Source organism: Coregonus lavaretus (assembly GCF_964263955.1).
Source record: "Coregonus lavaretus genome assembly, chromosome: 30".
In the NCBI taxonomy this organism is placed as follows: Eukaryota; Metazoa; Chordata; class Actinopteri; order Salmoniformes; family Salmonidae; genus Coregonus; species Coregonus lavaretus.
The window spans coordinates 14,676,292-14,701,443 of record NC_140017.1 but is presented as its reverse complement, the minus strand read 5'-3'; the positions used below and the strand labels follow the sequence as shown (position 1 = coordinate 14,701,443).

The following is a 25,152-nucleotide window of genomic DNA, read 5'->3' as shown; positions in this document are numbered from 1 at the left end:
AAGAGCAGGTGTTCTTAATGTTTTGTATACTCAGTGTATATTCTTGAAAAATACAACTTATTGGTCTTCTAATCATGATACTGCAGTATTTGGTCCATTACTTAGATATCTTGACTATTTTCAACCTACATGAAATGTGGCAATACAAGACGCAGGATTGATTTAAACAACAGTGCCATTATAGGTCCTGATGTCTCATCAGGGAAGGGGAATTAATGTCAGGACACAGATTGTGTTATATTTGTTACTTTATTTATTCGTAGTCTGTGGTCAGTGCAGTGTCAGGTGCATCTGACAGATATACATTTCAGATTTATTTACAGCAGGTCGATGAAAGTAGAATCTGTCCCTCATTGAGACATTTTACTATTGTGTTAATTTACATAAAATAACAAAACTATTTATATTCAAGCGCACTATAGGGATAGTGCAGTTGACTGGGGTTACATGAATACTGTCCGGGTCTGTGTCGGTGAGTTTTTGTATAAAGCTGTTGAGGGGTTGTCTGAGATGTTCAAGCTGTTTGGAGGTTTTGAAGACCTCTGTACGTGTGGGAGAATCCTTGCGTGTGTGTGTGTCCGTGTTTTTCTTTTTGTGTGAATTAGTGCATTCACTAGCAGTGAGGTAATGCACCAACTTAATCAACAAGAGCCATATAAAAGTGTCATATCTGATATTAATTGTATTAAATACATAATCTAAGCTTATTAATGCACACCAAGTAACATGGCTTCACCATAAAAGTTAATTGCATCTGATTTTTGAGTGCTAATTTCACTCTCTTGAAAAGTTCACCCAATTAGCACTCATGATTAGCGTTCTTTAGCTGGTACTGTTGATGTAAAATCGAACAAATCAAATATATTCAATAATCAGGTCCATCTTTAAATTCTAGATCACCTAATTTGTACATGTGATCCATAAACCATAAACACTCATACATACATGCATACATATACACACACCTCATACAATCACAAACACTCACACACACCTATACGTACTGTATATTTATATCATGCCCTTATATCAATAAAGTTGTCCACTGAATCCAGGAGGCCATTTAACCCAGCTTGCTGGTATATCCACCTTTGATGAATTCAAAGTAAGTGGCCATTGGCTTGTTTGGTCATTGTGCTACCTGCCCAAGCCACAACCAACACCATCCTACATGTTAATCTGTTTCTGCATTACTCAATGAGGCTGATGCGCCCTCAACAACAATAAGCAAAGCCTCCATCTCCATTTCTGGTAGGCTTGCCTTTCCTGTGTACTGTATGTCCATGCCTCTCTATCATTTGAGGAGAGAGATATCATCAGCCAAGTCCCCAGATCCAGTTGGGTGAAGGCAGCGGGAGAAGCGCCACTGGCACACCATGAGGCATAGTGGCAGCATGAAGAGGGCACAGATGCCCGCCATGATGTAGGCAATGGTCATGAGGGTGGACTCGTCCGTCTGCGGGATGTTGTAGCCGCAGTCCTCCAGGTCCACGCCATGGAACGGCCCCTCGACGGAGGCTGTGCGAAACTCATCATGCACTGTGGCATAGAAATACACATCGATCAGCAACATACATACAGACACACACACACACAGTCTTGTACAACTAACCTTGTGGGGACACACAATTCAGTCCCATTCAAAATCCTATTTTCCCTAACCCCTAACACTAACCTGTACCCTAACCATAAACCTAAAACCTAACCCTAAACCTAACCTTAACCCTAAAACTAACCCTAGCTCCTAACCCTAAACGTAATTCTTCTTTAACCTGTCTCCTCCCCTTCACCTACACTGATTGAAGTGGATTTAACAAGTGATATCAATAAGGGATCACCTGGTCAGTCTATGTTCATAATGTTTTGTTCACTCAGTGTATATATATATATATATATATATATATATATATATATATTTACACCATCTCCCCCTCTCCCTCCTTCTCATACTCCCTCTATCCCCCCTCACCATGGCAGGTGCTGACGGCGAATCCGATGCGTTTCCTCTGGCGGTCGAACACCACATAGAAGCCCTCCATGATGACGGCGCCCATGACGGTGCCCGTGCTGGACTGGGACACGGCAAACTTATAGCAGTCCTCCTGGGCCGAGGCCACATCCTCCACGGGTCGCAGGTACTGCTGCAGGGGGCACAAAGAAGCAGCAGACATCAGTCAGCAGAGAACACCTACAATGGATGGTAAGAATAAGCCAGGAGAAATACAGCAATAGGCTAATAAGCTCACAGCACTTTTTTGTGCTTGTCTATGCAGTTTGGGTTTGGTGTAAGCATGCATAACCAGTCCGTGCATGAGTGAGGTATATACGCACTACTTTCACATTTTTTATTATCAATGTTAACTGTTGCTTGTCGAAGCTTCAAGGCCAGCACTAGCTGCCTCTACTGTCCCAATATAAGCTGCTCTCCACTTCTATCTCATTGCCATTGAAACAGTGATTACATGAATCACCACTATCTCCAAGGTCCAGTCTCTCATTGGAATAACATACGTCAAATACTCTCTGTAGTTCTCAACACATCTAAATTGAATGAAAAGTGAAAGGAGTTTAAGAGAGGATCATCACTAGCTCATTGAATTGATGAATTGAATAATGAAGATCTATTGTATTCAATGACAGGTAAGTACACAGACAGACACTTACCTAATAATAATAATAATAATAATATGCCATTTAGCAGACGCTTTTATCCAAAGCGACTTACAGTCATGTGTGCATACATACCTGTGGGAGAATGGAGATGCGGAAGGACTGGTTGCGGTTCTCACTCATTAGGTAGAGCGAGATGACAGGGAAGATGTGCCACGGGGTGGTGCCAGCCTGCCAGCACACCAGCTGCTCCCCCAACCAGAACCCAGAGGGAAACTGCTCCGTCTGATAGAGAGACATGGCATTTGTGCGTGTATGTGTGTGTGCGTGTGGGGGTGGGGGGTAGAAATAATATTTAGCAATTGCAGAAACTAGAGAAAGATGATAGCTATGAAACTATTACAGACATTAAACCTGAGAAAGGGGATTTCACATGACACTAGTTGAAACTAGCAGCTACAAAGAAGAGAGAGAACAAAACAACAGAGAGAGAGGGGGAGTGAGAGAGAGATGAGAAAAGGTGTGAGGATGGACTCACAGACGAGGCTGCCTCGATGGCCTTCACGGCTGCCTGGAACACTTTGCGAGGGAGCCGGAGGTTGGTGGTGCCGCTGTCCACAATGCTCTTATCATAGTTGTACTGATAGAGACACAAGCCAAGAGAGAGGAAACAAATTGTCATTCTTTATTCACTGTCACTTACCGCACCATTATTAGTGATAAAAGGTAAACAACAGACAGATATTCAGTGTTAACTAAAGAGAATACAGGAGCAAACAAAATATAAAAATAGAAGGGGCCACCCATACTTCAAATGTACGCACACATGCCTATAAGTCGCTTTGGATAAAAGAGTCTGCTAAACGGCATATATTATATTAAAGAGAAAGTGGAATGAAATAGGGAGGAAAATGTTGATTAAAGGGTCATCAGCTACAGTATCTCACCTCCTTGCAGTCCATGTTGAGATCCTGACCATTGACCTCAATGCGCACAATGATGACCTCATAATACCACTCCCGGCGGATCGGGGTGTACCACAGGTCCCCAACATAGAGAGAAGTATCCACTCCACCAATGATCTAAGAAAACAGCAATCAGACAGTTTCATTGGCTGGGTCCAAACTCTCAACACTCTTTCCATCTCATATTTCCTTTGCAATACAGATTATAACGAAACGATACAGACCTAACTGCTTGGCACATACAATCTCTATATATAACCCTCTTGGTTACACTAACACAACACACCACTTCTGTGTATTTCCCTCAAACAGAAAATGTGTCTGTGCCTTGTCCTATCTACTGTATGTCTATATCTCTCTCTCACCATGCTGCCACCCACGGTGGCACTGCCCAGGCTGTAGTTCTGGGTGAACCCTGCGCCACACATCTGCAGGGAGAACAGGTTGGGCACGGGGGTCTGCCGCACCAGCGAGTCAAAGAAAGGCTCCAGCGTCTCATCAGGCTAGACAGAGTGGGGGAGTGGGAGGATTTAGAAAGGATTTAAAGATGGGAAAAGGATAACTATATTAAAGTGAGTGGGGAAAAAATCTAAAACAATCCTGTGGTGATTTTAGCCATCTTGTTGACAACAAGCCTAAACAGACATTGTATCTCCACAAATCCATCACCGTGCATTTTCCACATTCCTGTATAGTGCTGGCTCTCTACCCTCACCAGTGACCCTCTAGCTGATCACTCTCTCCCTCCCTCCCTTACTCTCACCCAGGCAATCTCTGCTCAGCCCTCTCTGTTTTCCCTCTCTCTCTCTCCCTCCCTCTCTCCCCCCCCCCCCTCTCACCCGGGCGATCTCGGCATAGGCCAGGCCCAGGATGCCCTCCCAGTTGGATCCGTTGATGAAGAAGCGATCCGACTGGGTAATGGCAGCGATGTTGGCACGGAGCAAGGTGTTGGGGCCGTGCGGCACAGACACCAGGTCAGTGCCCAGCTCGCCCTCCCAGCGGCCCTGGGTGTAGGGTACGTAAACACTGCGCCCAAGGTCACGGTAGGAGTTAGACCTATGAACAGCAGGGGAGAAAAGGTGCTTACTGTATAAGTCCACTAAGGGAAGTATGTGCAGGGTCATCTAAAAGGGAGAGATTCCACTGAGATTCACTGTTCAATGGGATTCATATTTAATATCATATTTAAAGGGATAGTTTATTCAAAAAACATATTTTACTCACAGTGAGCGATGGTAATATCTGCGGAGGAAAGGGTGAGCAGCTGCCCCTACTGCAAAGTTACTGCTGCCTGTGTCCACCAGAATATTCAACTGATTCACAAACACACAAACACAACATAGTTGTTATGAAACCATATTACATATTCACTGGCCATTTTTCCAAAGCTAGGCCTATATAATGTCACAGGTATTCAGTAGGTATATGTGGTGTATGTAGGTGCGTTCTTGCGTCTTCCAGGGTTAAAGGACAGAATACATTGAAATACACTGATAATAAGGACACTATCTATGTTACCCTGGAGACAGCCATGCCTATTCATAAAACGATTCCCTGCAGCTGCTGCTAAAAACACTTCTTCATTTCAGCCATTTAGTCTCTCTCTCTCTCTCTCTCTCTCTCTGTCTCCTCTCTCTCTCTCTCTCTCTCTCTCTCTCTCTCTCTCTGTCTCTCTCTCTCTCTGTCTCCCTCTCTCTCCCTCTCTCTCTCTCTCTCTCTCTCTCTGTCTCTCTCTCTCTCTCTCTCTGTCTCCCTCTCTCTCCCTCTCTCTCTCTCTCTCTCTCTCTCTCTCTCTCTCTCTCTCTCTCGCTGTCTCCCTCTCTCTCTCTCTCTCTCTCTCTCTCTCTCCCTCTCTCTCTCTCTCTCTCTCTCTCTCTCTCTCTCTCTCTGTCTCTCTCTCTCTCTCTGTCTCCCTCTCTCTCTCTCCCTCTCTCTCTCTCTCTCTCTCTCTCTCTCTCTCTCTCTCTCTTTCTCTCTCTCTCTCTTTCTCTCTCTCTCACCTCCTGGCATTATATTACTGATAGTTGCTATGTATTGGTTTATTTTGCTCCAAATGTCCTTCTCTTTTTCTTTCCCTCTGCATCCAACCCCTAGGCTGTTCTCAGATTGCCCTCTCTCTCTGTCTCTCTCTCTCTGTCTCTCCCTCTCTCTCTCTGTCTCTCTATGTCTCTCTCTCTCTCTCTCTCTCTCCCTGTCTCTCTCTCTCTCTGTCTCTCTCTCTATGTCTCTCTATCTCTCTCTCTCTCTCTCTGTCTCTCTCTCTCTCTCTGTGTGTCTCTCTCTCTGTCTGTCTCTCTCTCTGTGTCTCTCTCTCTGTCTGTCTCTCTGTCTCCCTCCTTCCCTCTCCTTTCGGTGTGAGTATCACATTTTGCGCAGTCAGAGAGTCAATCAGACTGGCAGCCATGTTGTCTCTCTGGTGACCAGCAGGACCCTGATCAATAATAGATCTGCTCCTGAAATATCCAGGGATGCATCCCCAACTGGCACCCTATTTCCTATAAAGTGCACTACGTAGGGCAGGGCTGCCCAACCCTCTTCCTGGAGATCTACTGTCCTGTAGGTTTTCAGTCCAACCCTAATTTAGCGTATCTTACTCAGCTAGTTAAGGTCTTGTTGAGCAGCTAATAAGTAGAATTAGGTGTGTTAAATTAGGGTTGGACTGAAAACCCACAGGACGGTAGATCTCCAGGAAGAGGGTAGGGGAGCCTTGGTATAGGGAATAGGGTGCCATTTGGGACACAGTCCAGGAAAGTTATTATTTTCAGTGACAGAGCCAAGAGCCTCAAGGACTGTGCGCCTGGAAGAACCCCCAGCCTGTTGCCTTAGTCGCTCATCTGGTCCCACACACACACACTCCCACCAACACAAACATGTCACTTGAGACACACATAACATGCATCCTGCTGTTCCAAAACATATCCATGTCATCTTCTAACCCCTTTATCACAGGGGTGTCAATTGGGTATGGCTTTCGCCATACCCTACAACAAAAACAATTGAAATAGGCTACTAATTCTTTTTTCAACCTATTAAAAGGCAAATGCAGTTTAACAGAACAGGGGGCTGACTTTAGGACCATGCAGACACCTGGGAGCAGGGGGGAAGGCTGTTTGTATGGCTGGCTGGCTTTATGGAGAGCGCATCACTGCAGGGAACAGCACAACTTTTTCTCAAAACAGTGCAGAGCAGGGGCGGTGTGTTCAATAGGGCGATATGGGCGACGCACTGCCAAACGGAAAAAGGAAGGGATTTTTTTTCTAATCAATTATATCACGGCAACAGTAGTTCAGTGTTCTAATCTAGACGTCTGATCTGCCAGCCACTAAATGTCCAATCAGGCTAAAGTCGTGCTTCAAATGTCCCCGCCCGTTTTGGGGCGATTTCAGTCAGGTTGAAAATCGCCCAGAAGTCTCTCATAGCCTCTAATGTAAAATATTTTTTTTTCAAATTTCAGAGCTTTCAATACAATCTCTATGGGTTTCTGAGGGCTTGCACTTACGCGCTTTCGTCATACGTAACGTAACGTAACCATGAACGTAACTAAGAAACTACTCTTTCACCCTGAAGGCGGCACGGCAGACAGCACCGCTTGGACAGCGACTGGTGTAACCGACATGCACCATCTTTCAGAAAAGATTAAGAAAAATGAGCTGTCAAAGACCCACATTGATAGCTGTTTGAGATTGTCTGCTTTGGGGAGAGTGAATATTGCCACTCAACTGGATGAGGGATACAGGCTAGCTGTCCGCCGCCACAACGATGAGGTTAGCAACAGCAGAGTCGTGAACACTGTCTACGAGAATCGAGACGACCTCATAGAATGTTTTGAAGCCATCCGGACGGGTTCATTGGGTTCATTTGACCAGCCCACCGTACCAGAAGCTACAGAAGAAGGACATCGATGCTGTCTTTATCAAACGTGCCCTCGACAGCTTCGCAAGCAGTGTGCAGGCCATAAGGTAAGATAAAGATTAAACAATATCATTCGATCTTTCTCAAAGCAGAGCTTTATTTGAAAATGTATGCATGAAAGGAGACTGCATTTGTGTTTGAAATTACATTATTCTCATTATATATGGCCAGTGGTGTAATCTATCTTATTTTATATACTATGTGTACTGTACAGTGGTGCTCATAAGTGTATGAACACATTCTAAAGCTGACTAAAAAGAGGAATAAAAAAATAAAAAAATCATCTTTTGGAAATTGATCTTAATGACTTAATTAAAAAAGTTGGAAAATCCAACCTTTAAGGACACCAATTTTCTTTTCTTTTTTATTCCTCTTTTTAGTCAACTTTAGCATGGGATCATAAGCTTATGAGCACCACTGTATACTGTGCTGAACATCCAGGCTATGTGAGACACAAAGGCTAACTTAAACACTAAAGACTTTATGCATCCCTGCCCATTTTAAGTGGAACTGAAGTATTTGTACTATACATGAATACATTGCATATACCTGTGCATCACATAGACAACAATACTGTACAAAGCCAACAAACACATTGGTCTGTTTGCCTTCAGGGACTCCTCTCAACAGCAGCTGCAAGAAGCAACAGGAGCCAAAAGACCCAGAACAGCTTTGAGAGAAGAGGAGAAGCAGAGGCTGTCTGAAGAGGTCTGCAACACCATCCTGGATCACACCAAAGAAAGGTTCTCTTTCTCTGGCCACCTTGTGAGTGCTACCTTACTGCAAGCAGACATGTTTGAAAGGTACTGCCATTCAAAAAAATAAAAAATCTGTTCATGTTCATTTTTACAAATCTATACAATTGGCCAGAATATGGTTGTTCATATTTACAAATCTATACAATTGGCCAGAATATGGTTGTTCATTTTTACAAAGCCATACATATTGTTTATGCAGTGTTGAGGAATGTGAAAGAACACCCTTGATTATTTTTACTGTGATAACTTATTTTGCTTTTGTAAGCCAACACTTTTGAGATCAGTCAATAAATGCTTCTGGTATTGACTTATATGCTGCCCCTGTCTTCATGTTGTTGCTGGACATATCTTTTAAAAAATGTGTGTAGGTCACCTAAATCATCAGAAAAATTGCCCCCCCTGAGAATTATTTCAGGAGCCGCCACTGGTGCAGAGGTAAAGATGGCTGTAGTAGATAGCTTTGGCTAGGTAACTGCTGTTTGACTTGACATGAAACTAAACTAGCGTTTTAATCCCGGTGCTGAGCCAGTGCATAGCAGCTCATTCTTGTATGAAGTGTTTGTAGTGCAGGAGGATTGGTGGCACCTTAATTGGTAATGGCTGGAGTGGAATCAGTGGAATGGTTTCCATGCGTTTGATGCCATTCCATTTGCTCCAATCCAGCCATTAAAATGAGACATCCTCCCCTCAGCAGCCTCCACTGGTTTCTAGAATGTTAAGTCCCCTATTGACTGATGTGAAGGTGATAATGTCTGGACTCATTTTTGCTTGTTTTTGCTGTTCTCCAACTTGCATTTTAGCGTTTTTAAATTGTGTAGAAATGCAGTAAATTAGCTTCAATTGGATAAACATTCCTTGGAGGAGAATGTCCCTTTGCCATCCATTCCCTAGGTTTAGCTGACATGATGCCCCTGCCCTACCACCACACCACATTCACCCCCTCCACACACATCAAAACACCAAGCCATGCAAACACAGATACATTGCAATGAATTGTGGGGGAAACCCAAATCAAATTTAAATCAAAGAGGGTTACTAAAGAGATTGTGCATTACAGTCTGTGTGGACTATTTGCATGTTATATGATATTGAAATAAATAAAGAATCACCTCAGTATTATGAGGTAGTACTGTAAAGAGTAATTTAACTTTAACCTGCATAAACTCTCCCTCAGTCAACCTCTTGGCCTGCTCTCTTCCTCTCTCTCTCTGATTGTAGTGTAGCGGGTGTATTTTGGTGAGGAATACGCTGACGCCTCACAATTGATCTGTCCTGCCCGCATCCTGCTTCCCTTCACACACATCACCCGAGACGCCTGGCCCGGCTGCATCCTGACACACACACACACCTCGGACTTGCTACAACCCTGCTACACTTCCTCTTTCTGGCAGAAGCCTAGAATCCCTGTCGCAAACCTCATTTATTATTTTTGAAGATATTATATCAGGAGCCGTATGTATGAAGCGTCTCATAGTAGGAGTGCTGATTTAGGATCAGTTTAGCCTTTTAGATCACAATTCATTAATACAATTATATGGACGGGGGGACCTGATCCTAGATCAGCACTTCTACTCTGTGACCATTGATACATCCAGCCCCTGGTTTACATCTTGAAGTTACTGTAACAGTCACACATTTGAGTCTTATAGTAGTCTATACAGTAGGCCTATGTGGCAATTTGTTTGGTTTGTTTTACTGTAGCAAAGTAATATGGTAATAGAATTCCCTTCTATGTGTGTTGTATACATAGTTATTAATCCTGGATCAATCTCTATGGTTGTATTTGTATCAATGTTTCTATACTGAACAAAAAATATAAACGCAACATGTAAAGTGTTGGTCCCATGTTTCATGAGCTGAAATAAAATACATTTTCCATACGTACAAAAAGCGTATTTCTCTCAAATTGTGTGCACAAATTTGTTTACCTCCCTGTTAGTGAGCATTTCTGCTTTGCCAAGATAACCCATCCACCTGACAAGTGTGAAATATCAAGGAACTGATTAAACAGCATGATCATTACACAGGTGCACCTTGTGCTGAGGACAATAAAAGGCCAAATGTGCAGTTTTGTGACACAACACAATGCCACAGATGTCTCATGTTTTGAAGGAGCGTGCAACTGGCATGCTGACTGCAGGAATTTCCACCAGAGCTGTTGCCAGAGAATTCAATGTTAATTTCTCTACCATAAGTGTTTTAGAGAATTTAGCAGTATGTCCAACCGGCCTCACAACCGCAGACCACATGTAACCACACCAGCCCAGGACCTCCACATCCGGCTTCTTCACCTGCAGGATCGTCTGAGACCAGCCACCCGGACAGCGGATGAAACTGAGGAGTATTTCTGTCTGTAATAAAGCCCTTTTGTGGGGAAAAACTCATTCTGATTGGCTGGGCCTGGCTCCCAAGTGGCTGTGCCCCTGCCCAATCATGTGAAATACATAGATTAGGGCCTAGTGAATTTATTTAAATGGACTGATTTCCTTATATGAACTGTAACTCAGTAAAATCGTTGAAATTGTTGCATGTTGCGTTTATATGTTTGTTCAGTATAAATGTTAGTGAGTGGATGGAAGCCAGTGATGGTTTTCCTCCTAGTGGCACAATGGGAGTGTCCTAGGCAGGGCATAACGTTGGCTCTGTCACACAGTAATCCCTTTGGTGTGCCAGTCTGTACCCTGCAGCTGCTTAGCTGCACCATACTGGGAATCATCCCCCCCCCCCCACCCCACCCCACCCCACGGCACCCCTCTCTGCAGAATTAAAGGCTTCATTCTCTCCTTCTTTCTCCCTTCTCTCACATGCACAGAGACACACACATTTATTCTTGTTGTTCTTTGTCGTCACCATCTGCCATTTTAGAGGCCAGGTTACCAAGGTTTAACAAGGCCAGTGTTTCTTCATTCTGGTCCTGGGACCCAAAGGGAGGCACATTTTTGTTTTTGCCCTACCACTAAACACCTGATTCCACTAATCAAAGGTTTGATAGGAGGGTAGGTTTGACGTGCCACAATGCAGAGGATATAGGGCACAGGTGAGCAAAACGTCACACAGAATCAACTGAATGGGCGTGTCAATGATAGAGAGAGAGAGAGAGAGAGACAAAGTAAGACTCAAATAATGGTGTTCCAAAAAAGGTCCAGTTGCCAGGACCACTAATACAAATTCCATCTAGACACCATTGCCCTAGAGCACACAAATAACTATACATACCTCAGCCTAAACATCAGCGCCACAGGTAACTTCCACAAAGCTGTGAACGATCTGAGAGACAAGGCAAGAAGGGCCTTCTACGCCATCAAAAGGAACATAGAATTTGACATATCAATTAGGATCTGGCTAAAAATACTTGAATCATTATAAAACCCATTGCCCTTTATGGTTGTGAGGTCTAGGGTCCGCTCACCAACCAAGAATTAACAAAATGTGACAAACACCAAATTGAGACTCTGCATGCAGAATTCTGCAAAAATATCCTCCACGTACAACGTAAAACACCAAATAATGCATGCAGAGCAGAATTAGGCCGATACCCGCCTATTGATCAAAATCCAGAAAAGAGCAGTTCAATTCTACAACCACCTAAAAGGAAGTGATTCCCAAACCTTCCATAACAAAGCCATCACCTACAGAGATTAACCTGGAGAAGAGTCCCCTAAGCAAACTGGTCCTGGGGCTCTGTTCAAAAACACAAACAGACCCCACAGAGCCCCAGGACAGCAACACAATTAGACCCAACCAAATCATGAGATAACAAAAAGATAATTACTTGACACCTTGGAAAGAATTAACAAAAAAACTGAGCAAACTAGAATGCTATTTGGCCCTAAACAGAGAGTACACAGTGGCAGAATACCTGACCACTGTGACTGACCCAAAATTAAGGAAAGCTTTGACAATGTACAGACTCAGTGAGCATAGCCTTGCTATTGAGAGAGGCAGCCGTAGGCAGACCTGGCTCTCAAGAGAAGACAGGCTATGTTCACACTGCCCACAAAATGAGGGGGAAACTGAGCTGCAATTCCTAACCTCCTGCCAAATGTATAACCATATTAGAGACACTTATTTCACCTCGAGTTAAAAAAGACCCACAAAGAAAACAAATCCAATTTTGATAAACTCCCATATCTATTGGGTGAAATACCACAGTGTGCCATCACAGCAGCAAGATTTGTGACCTGTTGCCACAAGAAAAGGGCAACCAGTGAAGAACAAACACCATGTTTATTTATATTCCCTTTTGTACTTTAACTATTTGCACATCGTTACATCACTGTATATAGCCATAATATGACATTTGAAATGTCTCTATTCCTTTGGAACTTTTGTGAGTGTAATGTTTACTGTTAATTTTTGATTGTTTATTTCACTTTTGTTTATTATCTATTTCACTTGCTTTGGCAATGTAAACATATGTTTCCCATACCAATACAGCCCTTTGAATTGAATTGAGAGATGGGGGAGAGTGTCACCTTCTGTGGCGGTGAACCCACTGTCATCTCCACGTAGTATCCCTGTCCAGATTTCCCACGGAGGTTGTCGATCATGTCCACGAAATTGATGCCACCGACCGCTCTGCGCCTCCGCGCTGACCTCGAGGAGCGCAGCCGGGCCAAATGCGGTGGTTGGGTTTCGGAGAGAGGGCCCTGCCGCAGTGGGAAGTGAATAGCCAGTGGGCCTGAGGAGTTTGGTTCAACTTCAGCCTCGTTGGTGCCGAAGCTGACACCCACAAATAGGTTGACAATCGTCCATAAAAATACCATCCATTGAGGACAGAGTGCCTCCATTTTGAAATGTTATTTTAGGCTATATATTTTAGGACACTTAATTTGCGCACTCGACCGTCTCCTTTCAGTTTGGCATTATTAGAAATGCTGCATAATTGTTGTTTATAGCACCAAGATTAAACGCTGATGCTACAAAAATTGACAGTTGCAGCCATAATGTAATAGTGTTGACATCTTTATTAAAAGATAGTCCCTTTGATTGGAAGATCTGTCCGTGTTTATAGATGGTGTGGTATCGAGCGCTTTGCTGCCGCGACCATACACCTTGTCCTCAATTTAATGGAGAAAAAAATGATCAATTTACAAAATATTAGATAATCGACAGAAATATCCATGTGCCTATAGCTGTCGACAAAACAATCAAATTCAGTATAATGAAATCAACAACTGCGCATATAGGCCGATAATAAAATAAATCGTTAAACGCATGAATTAGAGGTTGTCCAAAAAGGCTTAGGTCCCAATATCAACAATCCAGAGGCCCGTTACCCGTCCGATCATCGTTCTGTCACACGACCAAAAATCCTTGTCATATAGGCCACCATAATCCGCATCTCTCCTCTGTGCATTCTCTCCGCTACCTTCCCGCATTCCCCGCCTCCTCCATCAATCCTGCATCATCTTGTAACTGAGCTGAGCATCTCCCTGCAAGCACAACCTCAGTCGGGAAATAGGAGTGCACAGAGCATTATGGGTATAGTAGTTTTTCTATTTAATCACCGGTATAAAATAAAAAAGAGCCTTTAATAAAAATAGCCTATAATAAATGATAAAGTAAAATAGCAAATTATTTTAAATAGGTCGTTATTGACATAATTTGAATAACAATATTTTTCACGTTAAACAATTAATTTCCCTAAAGCTGTGTTCTTTCTGTAAAAAGTAATATCTAAAATCACCAGCCCAAGATGACACAATCCATGATTGATCTCATGACAGAACATTTTCACTTCGTTCCTTTGATAAATAATGAAGAGAGACAGACACATATTGAAGGAGAATGTGGGCTACTGTAGGAAGATCTGTAGTAATGGAACTATGGAAGAAATTCCCTCCTCTCATCCCAGGTCCTTTCTCTCACTGGTACAGCTGATGTCTTTCCTGCAATGGTGGCCTAGTTCACAATGCGCTGTTGACAGAGAGACAACGTTTGAATCCTCTTGTCCCACAGAGGAAGAAAGAAGTCGAGAAAGGGAAGGAAAAACCAAGAGGGTAAAATATCATTTCTTCTGACCAAGATTAGTGCACATTATGGAGTGAAAGTGATGTATTAAGGGCTGTATATTGCCTAAAACATGCTCAGTATTTCATTGTGGCACTGATGTTTTGAGGGAGGAGGACAGGGAGATTCCTGAGTCTCAGTCGCTCACTTGATAGACTCTTTAGGTTCTGTGCTCGCTGCTCTCCTGATGTACTGTCAGGCTCATAGTTGCCCTCCTGTGGCTGCCAGGTGGGCAGAGCGTGAGGCAGGGGCCTGGCGCTGCCCACCCCACACAACGACACACAGTCGCATTAGAGTCAAAGAACAGTCAGGCAGAATTACAACAGGTTAAAAACAGGTTACCAACAACAGTCACCTTTTACCATATCATGTTATGCTTGGCCTTAATAACAGATGTCTTACTTTATCAAGCCTAATTGAGTGTCTGTTGTGTTGTCATATATAGAGGCCAGGGTCAAAGTTAATGTATCACATTGCGATTGCTCCTTAACCTGAATATCAGGTAAAAGAGAGAGAGCGATAAGGATGTACAATGGTGCAGTTATTATTTAATTGAGCGTTTCCATGGAATAATCTAGATTTTATATTAATTGTAGGAGGGAAGCCACCTGAATCTGACAATCAGTCCTCAATGTCTGAATGTGGTTGTTGTACTTTGACTTTTATGTTCAATGTATCACCAAAATAATTCTGAAATTCTAGACACTAACAAACAAAAAACATGTTTATTTGTTTTACCAGGCGTCAGGATCAGTAGGTCGGAAGCCCCTGGCAAACGGGTTACTGGCTATCTTCAACTGGGTGATCTGAGAGAGAGAGAGAGATTTTTGATTTTAACAGAATCGCTTTTAGCTGACGCCAATGGCGACAGCTAGTCTTACTGGGGTCCGACACATAAAGAAAAAGACATTACAAAATACTTTATAATTTACATACATTTAAAAACATTAACATATAGTGTGCGTGTGTGTATCTGTCAGTACATACACACAAAAAGTAGGTCACATGGGGAGATGCGTTGTGCCGTGAGGTGTTGCTTTATTTGTTTTTTGAAACCAGGTTTGCTGTTCACTTACGCTATGTTGGATGGAAGGGAGTTCCATGCAATCTTGGCTCTGTATAATACTGTACGTTTCCTTGAATTTGTTCTGGACCTGGGGACTGTGAAGAGACCCCTGGTGGCACGTCTGGAGGTGTAAGTTTGTGTGTCAGTGCTGAATATATGTTGACTATGAAAACAGTTTGGAATTTCCAATACATTGTTTCTTATAAAAACTAGAAGCAATGAAATCAGTCTTTCCTCAACTCTTAGCCAAGAGAGACTGGCATGCATAATATTAATATTAGCCCTCTGATTACAATGAAGAGCAAGACGTGCCGCTCTGTTCTGGACCAGCTGCAGCTTAACTAAGTCTTTCTTTGCGACACTTGACCATATGACTGGACAATAATCAAGATAAGATAAAACTAGAGCCTGCAGGATTTGCTTTGTGAAAAAAGCAGAGCATCTATTTATCATGGACAGACCTCTCCCTGTCTTTACAACCATTGAATCAATATGTTTTGACCATGAACAGTTTACAATCTAAGGTTACACCAAGTAATTTAGTCTCTGCAACTTGCTCAACTGCCACACCATTCAGATTCAGCTGAGGTCTAGAACTTAGGGAATGATTTGTATCAAATACAATGCTCTTAGTTTTAGAGATGTTCAGGACCAGTTTATTACTGGCCACCCATTCTAAAACTGACTGCAACTCTTTGTTTAGGGTTGCAGTGTTTTCACTAGCTGTGGTTGCTGACACGTATAGGGTTGAATCATCTGCATACATGGACACACAGGCTTTGTTTAATGCCAGTGGCAGGTCATTGGTAAACATTTTAAACACTTTACATGTTTAACATAAGAGAAGCTTCCATTAAAGAAAGCCCCTCTGTGTTCTATTAGATAGATAGCTCTGAATCCACGATATGGCAGATGTTGAAAAGCCATAACACATATGTTTTTCAACAATAGGTTATGGTCAATAATATCAAAGGCTGCACTGAAATCTAACAGTACAGCTCCCACAATCTTCTTATTATCAATTTCTTTCAACCAGTCACCAGTCATTTGTGTCAGTGAAGTACATGTTGAGTGCCCTTCTCTATAAGCATGCTGAAAGTCTGTTGTTAATTTCTTTACAGAGAAATAGCATTGTATTTGGTCAAACACCGTTTTTTCCTACAGTTTGCTAAGAGCTGGCAGCAAGCTGATAGGTCGGTTCTTAGAACCAGTAAAGGCCGCTTTACCATTCTTTGGTAGCGTAATGACTTTGGGTTCCCTCCAGGCCTGAGGACAAAGACTTTCCTCTAGGCTCAGATTAAAGATATGACAGATAGGAGGTTTGTCGTTATTGATCGATAACAATAATTTTTCTACCTCTCCCACACTAACTTAACAAAATACAAACGTATAATGCTTTTCTTTCATTATTAGTTTTCTTATGCATGAATACGATGGCTCACTGTTCGTTGTTGGCATTTCCTGCCTAAGTTTGTCCACTTTGTGGTAATCATTAAAATAATTGGCAACATCAAATGGTTTTGTGATGAATAAGCCATCTGTTTCGATGTAAGATGGTTGATTTGTCTTTTTGCCCATAATTTCATTTAAAGTACTCAACAACAGAAAAATCCCATCATCTTTATATCATTGATCTTGGCTTCATAATACAGTTTCTTCTTCTTTTTGTTGAGTTTAGTCAGATCATTTCTCAATTTGCAGTAAGTCAGCCAGTCAGATGTGCAGCCAGACTTATTAGCCACTCCTTCTGCCCATCTCTTTCAACCATACAGTTTTTCAATTCCTCATCAAGCCATGGAGCCTTAACAGTTCTGACAGTCAGTTTCTTAAAAGGTGCATGTTTATCAATAATTGGAAGAAGACATTTCATAAATGCATCAAGTGCAGCGTCTGGATGCTCCTTATTAATCACATCAGACCAACAAATATTTTTAACATCATCCACATAAGTGGGCGGGGGGGGGGGGGGGGGGATCAAAAGTAACAGTATCTGCCATGTCCACCAGCTGCATTAAGTACTGCAGTGCATATCCTACTCATGGACTGCACCAGATCTGCCAGTTCTTGCTGTGAAATATTATCCCACTCTTCCACCAAGGCAACTGCAAGTTCCAGGACATTTCTGGGGGGAATGACCCTAGCCCTCACCCTCCGATCCAACATGTCCCAGACGTGTTCAATGGGATTGAGATCCGGGCTCTTCGCTGGCCATGGCAGAACACTGACATTCCTGTCTTGCAGGAAATCACGCACAGAACGAGCAGTATGGCTGGTGGCATTGTCATGCTGGAGGGTCATGTCAGGATGAGCCTGCAGGAAGGGTACCACATGAGGAAGGAGGATGTCTTCCCTGTAACGCACAGTGTTGAGATTGCCTGCAATGACAACAAGCTCAGTCCGATGATGCTGTGACACACCGCCCCAGACCATGACGGACCCACCACCTCTAAGTCGATCCCGCTCCAGAGTACAGGCCTCGGTGTAACGCTCATTCCTTCGACGATAAAAGCGAATCCGACCATCACCCCTGAGGAGACAAAACCGCGACTCGTCAGTGAAGATCACTTTTTGCCAGTCCTGTCTGGTCCAGCGATGGTGGGTTTGTGCCCATAGGCAACGTTGTTGCCGGTGATGTCTGGTGAGGACCTGCCTTACAACAGGCCTACAAGCCCTCAGTCCAGCCTCTCTCAGCCTATTGTGGACAGTCTGAGCACTCATGGAGGGATTGTGCGTTCCTGGTGTAACTCGGGCAGTTGTTGTTGCCATCCTGTACCTGTCCCGCAGGTGTGGTGTTCGGATGTACCGATCCTGTGCAGGTGTTGTTACACGTGGTCTGCCACTACGAGGACGATCAGCTGTCTGTCCTGTCTCCCTGTAGCGCTGTCTTAGGTGTCTCACAGTACGGACATTTTATTCAAAGCAACTTACAGCCATGCGTGTATATATTTTTCGTATGGGTGGCCCTGGGAATCGAACTCACAATCCTTAAAAAAAAACTAAATAATTAAAGACAAACCAAAAAACAATAAGAGGATCACGTAGCAAAACATATTACAAACAAACCAAAACCAAAAAGCACATACACGTTTATAATACAGTTAGTATAGGTTTATTATCAAAACTATTACAACTTAGCAGTACATAGCAGCAGATATGATTTCATAATACTGTTAGTGCAGATAACAGTACCCACAATCCTGACGTTGCAAGTATCATGCTCTACCAACTGAGCCTTTGAAGGCCTCATCCATCACAACCCTCTTGCTTAATATCTAGTATGATTATATGTGAGGGGACAGAAGTTGGTATTGGTGGAAGAATTCTACTCTATAGAGAACCAATTTATGTCTAGATGGCATGATTGATTAACAACCTTATAACACAAGAAGTATACTCATAAACTCCTAATGCTCCAGTGTGTGTGTGTGTGTGTGTGTGTGTGTGTGTGTGTGTGTGTGTGTGTGTGTGTGTGTGTGTACAGTCGTGGTCAAAAGTTTTGAGAATGACACAAGTATTGGTCTCCACAAAGTTTGCTGCCTCAGTGTTGATGATGGCAATTTGCATATACTCCAGAATGTCATGAAGAGTGATCAGATGAATTGCAATTAATTGCAAAGTCCCTCTTTGCCATGGAAATGAACTTAATCCCCAAAAAGCATTTCCAATGCATTTCAGCCCTGCCACAAAAAGGCTAGCTGCCATCATGTCAGTGATTCTCTCGTTAACACAGGTGAGAGTGTTGACGAGGACATGGCTGGAGATCACTCTGTCATGCTGATTCAGTCAGAATAACAGACCGGAAGCTTTAAAAGGAGGGTGGTGCTTGAAATCATTGTTCTTCCTCTGTTAACCATGGTTACCTGCAAGGAAACACATGCCGTCATCATTGCTTTGCACAAAAAGGTCTTCACAGGCAAGGATATTGGTGCTAGTAAGATTGTACCTAAATCAACCATTTATCGGATCATCAAGAACTTCAAGGAGAGAGGTTCAATTGTTGTGAAGAAGGCTTCAGGGCGCCCAAGAAAGTCCAGCAAGCGCCAGGACCGTCTCCTAAAGTTGATTCAGCTGCGGGATCGGGGCACCAGCAGTGCAGAGCTTGCTCAGGAATGGCAGCAGGCAGTTGTGAGTGCATCTGCACGCACAGTGAGGCGAAGACTTTTGGAGGATGGTCTGGTGTCAAGAAGGGCAGCAAAGAAGCCACCTCTCCAGGAAAAACATCAGGGACAGACTGATATTCTGCAAAAGGTACAGGGATTGGGCTGCTGAGGACTGGGGTAGAGTCATTTTCTCTGATGAATCCCCTTTTCGAGTGAGCGCTACCATCAGTCCTGTGTCATGCCAAGTATCCTGAGACCATTCATGTGTGGGGTTGCTTCTCAGCCAAGGGAGTGGGCTCACTAACAATTTTGCCTAAGAACACATCCATGAATAAAGAATGGTACCAACACATCCTCCGAGAGTAACTTCTCCCAACCATCCAAGAACAGTTTGGTGACGACCAATGCCTTTTCCAGCATGATGGAGCACCTTGCCATAAGGCAAAAGTGATAACTAAGTAGCTCAGGGAACAAAACATCGACATTTTGGGTCCATGGCCAGGAAACTCCCCAGACCTTAATCCCATTGAGAACTTGTGGTCAATCCTCAAGAGGCGGGTGGACAAACAAAAACCCACAACTTCTGACAAACTCCAAGCATTGATTATGCAAGAATGGGCTGCCATCAGTCAGGATGTGGCCCAGAAGTTAATTGACAGCATGCCAGGGCGGATTGCAAAGGTCTTGAAAAAGAAGGGTCAACACTGCAAATATTGACTCTTTGCATAAACTGAATGTCATTGTCAATGAAAGCCTTTGACACTTATGGAATACTTGTAATTATAATTCAGTGTACCATAGTAACATCTGACATTAAGCTCTAAGAACAAACTTTGTGGAAACCAATACTTGTGTCATTCTCAAAACTTTTGACCACGACTGTATGTGTGCGCACATACTCTGTGATGGGAAAGTGTTGATGGGGCTCAGCTTAAGAGGTGCAGAGTAGCGCCCCATCCATCTAACACCGTCTCTAATGAAACTCTACCGGGTCACAGCCTACCAATACACTGACACCTCCTCCTTATTAACCCATTCATCAACCCTCTATGGCAACCAACACTAAGACTCATATTAACTCCCATGATCTCCATGAATGGTCACTGGTTTTCAGAGAAAATTATTATAAAAGTCAATTTGTTTTAATTTTGATCAGTTATCATTTTTAGATGAGCCATTCTTTTAAACCAATGCGAATAAACACTGTTACAATTACATGATATCCGGTAAGAGACATTTGTTTGTTTCATTGTCATACGTGTGTATTGCTTATGAAGTGATAATAGTTGTATCACTTCATTTTGATCATGTTGAGATAGGAGACTTTAAAGAATAATGAAATTATTTTGTGGTTCAAAATCCTGTCATAGAACACATCCAAAGAAGTCAAACTCAGAGAATGAAATAGTATGAAACAGTATGGTGTTTATTGAGCTGTTTTGAAGCACACAGCTATCTTGAACAAGCAGCAACACAATAATATTCACACTTGATGTTCATAGTACAGTCAAGATTGTGCAGGCCCAGGATTGTGCATACAGGCCCTGAACACAATTCAAAACGGAATGTATGCAATAGTGTGTTAGTGTCTGCGCTTGTGTGTGCTTGAGCGCATGTTGTGGTGCGTTACAGAGAGCAAGAGTCCTGCCATGTCGCTGCAGAGGAAGTGCATCAGTTTGGCATTGGCGTGGTACATATGGTGTGTGAGTCAGCGTGAGTGAGAAGGGAAGGAAGGGAGAGAGGGAGGGTCCGGTTGAGGGCGTGTTTATGCCTTCATTGTCTGGCTGATGGTCTCGTAGAAAGCCATGAGCTTTTCCTTGAGCTGCTCGGCGGCGGGGCCCATCTGGCCCTTGAAGTCCTCAGTCAGGGGCACTATCTTCTCGCGCACCTCTCCAACAGCTTTGATCATCTGCTCCTTGTACTCCTCAGCGTAGGGGGCAGCCAGGGTCCTCAGCTCCTCCAGACGCTCGGTCAGCTTGGCACGGATGGTCTCCACGATGGGCATGAGCTTGGCCTTGGTCTCCTCCACGTTGGCGGACACCTTGGCGCGCATCTCCTCCACAACAGGCTCCAACTTGATCCTGAAGGCCTCCATCTCGGTGCGGCGCTGGTCGACGATCTCCTTGATCAGGGGCTCCAGCTTCTCACGGTACTCCTCCATGTGCTTGTTCAGGACTGCCTTGAGCTCGGCGCGCTTGGGCTCCAACTGGGTGCGCAGCTCCTCCACATCCTTCATGATCTCAGCGCGCACAGCGGCGGTGGCATCAGTCAACTGCGCACCGAAGGCCTCGCTGTAGGGGGCAAGGGACTGGGAGGCGGTCTGGGAATACTGCTGGAGGTTGTCAAGGCTCTTGGACAGCTCCACCCTGAGAGGAACACCAAGAAGAGGAGGAAGAGAGAGAGAGAGAGAGAGAGAGAGAGAGAGAGAGAGAGAGAGAGAGAGAGAGAGAGAGAGAGAGAGAGAGAGAGAGAGAGAGAGAGATAGTTTTAGTTATCTGTGGAGGTTGGGCACCATTGAAGATAGAGAAGATGAAATGCAACATGTTCTTACTTGTACTCTTTGTACTCTGTGTCATCCAGAAGGTCGATGGACCTCTGTGCGGTCTCCTTCACCTGAGTCATGTACACCATTATGGCTGCCTTCACATGCTCCATCTGAGAGGGAGCATCGGCCTGCATGGGAACAGCCTGGGTACCTGGGAGAGGGGAGAGAGGGGAGAGGGTCAGGCATTGGTTGGGTAACAGTGGTGAATGGCCCAGCACTTTAATCAAATTGAGTAAGATTTCATTTTGAATTGTTCAACATACCAGAGCATGGTACACACACAATGCATTAAAATGTCATTACTACATTATCAATTTGGCGGCACTATGACAAGGCTGGGATATTAACCTGCGGCCAGCAGGATGGTGAGTGCGAGAGCCAGGAATTTCATGATGGTGGTCTGAGGGGACAAAAGAGAACGGATGGTGAGCAATGAGCAAGACAAGAATTCAGATATTCACAATTGAAACTGTAAACCATGGGAAGTCAACACTGAATGGTTCAAAATAGATTTAGCGCAAACAATATTTGAACAGTGCAACAAATCACTAATAGCAAAACACTCTAAATCAAACTTTAAATGTCACCAAAAGTAAACAGGACAATAATTCAAGTCCGACTCTTAAGTAATTCTCCAGTGACAAGGAGCAAACCCCTAAAGACACGCAACTCCAGGCTGCCCTCAATCAGTTTACCCTTTGCCATATGTCAGCCTATTAAAAGGACCTCTAATCTGGTTAGATTACACAGAGCTGGATAGATTTATAGCTACAAAGAGATGAACCCTAAACTCCTACCACCTAATCCCCAATCCCTGCACTAAGACAGACACATTGCTGGATCACTGTGGCCCTGGACGGAGGTTACACTTAAGCAGTTGTTCAGAGTAATAAAGATGCACTGAAAGCTATTGGGAAGAAAATTAGCTACATCCTTTTTTCTAGGACATTTTATAAAATTATTTATCCATTGTTCCCTCCCATCTCTCTTGTAAATTATAGTAAACTGTCTGAAATAAGTATTGCTAAAGTGATAACTGCTGCCCAATGTATTCGTAACAGTTCATATCAAAGTAGTAATAAGCATACAAAATAAGAGGCAAAAAAAGTTTCCAGAAAAAATATATAGTCTGCCTTTCTCTCTACTAGTTCCTAAGTCGTCTGCCTCTAGCCCCAGCCATTAGCTCTCCCACTCATTCTCTTACCTGGTGGCTGATTGGTCGTTATGAGACTGGGGAACATGAGGGCCAGCTCTGTTTTTTTATAGGGCTGGAGCAGCAGGAGGGGGGAGAGGTGTGAGAGGTTGTGTGCCTCCGTGGAGGTGGACCTCACCCCCACACCGTCTCACAGGGAGGAGCTGGGTACAATGGTCACCTGCAGAGTGCATGCAGGGGGAGTCAGCGAAGTGAAACGCTGTGGACACACTCCCACACTAGTGTATGCGCACACACACACTCGCATGCACACACAATTGTCTGTGTGTGCATTATCTTGGATAATAAAATATTCTCTATTCTATTTTGTGTCTTTCTAAATGGCTAGCTATTCTAATTGTGATATGATTTAATTTTCAGGTGAATAATTACAATCTCCACTCTGGCTGTGCTCCCAATGCCACAATCAACTCAATCACCTTGTGTGATGGTAAACTTTCACACACAATACAATCACCATGTGCTCCATGATTGCCTGGGACATTTGGCCTCCAGGACAATGGCCATTCTTGCCTGGCCTTGCTGGACTATCTGAGCTGCTATCTCCTGTGTCATTACCATGAGACATGAAAGGGCCGTAACCAGGGAGATGGGCCAGACAGCAGGTGAGAGAGAGGTGACAGGAGCACCCTGAGGATGCATTAGCATCTTGATGCTACCAAAGACCATTCACCATTCAAGGAGGAACATCTGCTAGCCTCAATATATTTTGTTCATTTATTCACTGCATTGTTCTCTAAAAAGAGAATAGATTATACATTATTGGAAGGATTAGGGTTACCAAATGAGGGACACATGAGATTTGTCCCCGATTCAGCAATGAAATAAAGCAAAAAGAAACATGCTCGTATATAACAAGATTCTAAAGAGATAAAAAGTGAGAGTTAAATACTTAAAGGTTTAAAATACTGGATTATTACTATTAGTTGGCTCCATGGTTTGATTTGTGGAGACCTACAGTATGTCAGACTGTATACAGTTGAAGTCGGAAGTTTACATACACTTAGGTTGGAGTCATTAAAACTTGTTTTTCAACCCCTCCACAAATTTCTTGTTAACAAACTATCTACTTTGTGCATGACACAAGTCATCTTTCCAACAATTGTTTACAGACAGATTATTTCACTTATAATTCACTGTATCACAATTCCAGTGGGTCAGAAGTTTACATACACTAAGTTGACTGTGCCTTTAAACAGCTTGGAATTCCAGAAAATGATGTCATGGCTTTAGAAGCTTCTGATTGGCTAATTGACATAATTTTAGTCAATTGGAGGTGTACCTGTGGATGTATTTCAAGGCCTACCTTCAAGCTCAGTGCCTCTTTGCTTGACATCATGGGAAAATCAAAAGAAATCAGCCAAGACCTCAGAAAAACAATTGTAGACCTCCACAAGTCTGATTCATCCTTGGGAGCAATTTCCAAATGCCTGAAGGTCCCACGTTCATCTGTACAAACAATAGTACGCAAGTATAAACACCATGGGACCACGCAGCCATCATACCGCTCAGGAAGGAGACGCATTCTGTCTCCTAGAGATGAACGTACTTTGGTGCGAAAAGTGCAAATCAATCCCAGAACAACAGCAAAGGACCTTGTGAAGATGCTGGAGGAAACAGGTACAAAGTATCTATATCCAGAGTAAAACGAGTCCTATATCGACATAACCTGAAAGGCTGCTCAGCAAGGAAGAAGCCACTGCTCCAAAACCGCCATAAAAAAGCCAGACTACGGTTTGCAACTGCACATGGGGACAAAGATCGTACTTTTTGGAGAAATGCCCTCTGGTCTGATGAAACAAATATAGAACTGTTTGGCCATAATGACCATCGTTATGTTTGGAGGAAAAAGGGGGTTGCTTGCAAGCCGAAGAACACCATCCCAACCGTGAAGCACGGGGTGGCAGCATCATGCTGTGGGGGTGCTTTGCTGCAGGAGGGACTGGTGCACTTCACTAAATATATGGCATC

At 43.5% G+C, this 25,152-nt stretch overlaps 2 protein-coding genes across 2 annotated transcripts; both read right to left on the bottom strand.

Moving 5' to 3' along the window:
- Positions 1-258: 258 nt before the first annotated feature.
- LOC311105619 (beta-secretase 1-like) lies at positions 259-13,665 on the bottom strand. The gene is made up of 9 exons (XM_084147820.1): positions 12,721-13,665; positions 4,800-4,888; positions 4,415-4,631; positions 3,941-4,078; positions 3,558-3,692; positions 3,149-3,250; positions 2,746-2,895; positions 1,970-2,141; positions 259-1,539 (listed from the first exon to the last, which is right to left on the bottom strand). Exons 1-9 carry the CDS (start codon positions 13,033-13,035, stop codon positions 1,295-1,297), a joined length of 1,563 nt encoding a protein of 520 aa, XP_084003946.1. The 5' UTR covers positions 13,036-13,665; the 3' UTR covers positions 259-1,294.
- Positions 13,666-20,828: 7,163 nt separating this feature from the next.
- LOC311105818 (uncharacterized protein) lies at positions 20,829-23,218 on the bottom strand. The gene is made up of 4 exons (XM_084148022.1): positions 23,173-23,218; positions 22,317-22,368; positions 21,975-22,119; positions 20,829-21,789 (listed from the first exon to the last, which is right to left on the bottom strand). Exons 2-4 carry the CDS (start codon positions 22,357-22,359, stop codon positions 21,189-21,191), a joined length of 789 nt encoding a protein of 262 aa, XP_084004148.1. The 5' UTR covers positions 22,360-22,368; positions 23,173-23,218; the 3' UTR covers positions 20,829-21,188.
- Between the last annotated feature and the right edge of the window lie 1,934 nt (positions 23,219-25,152).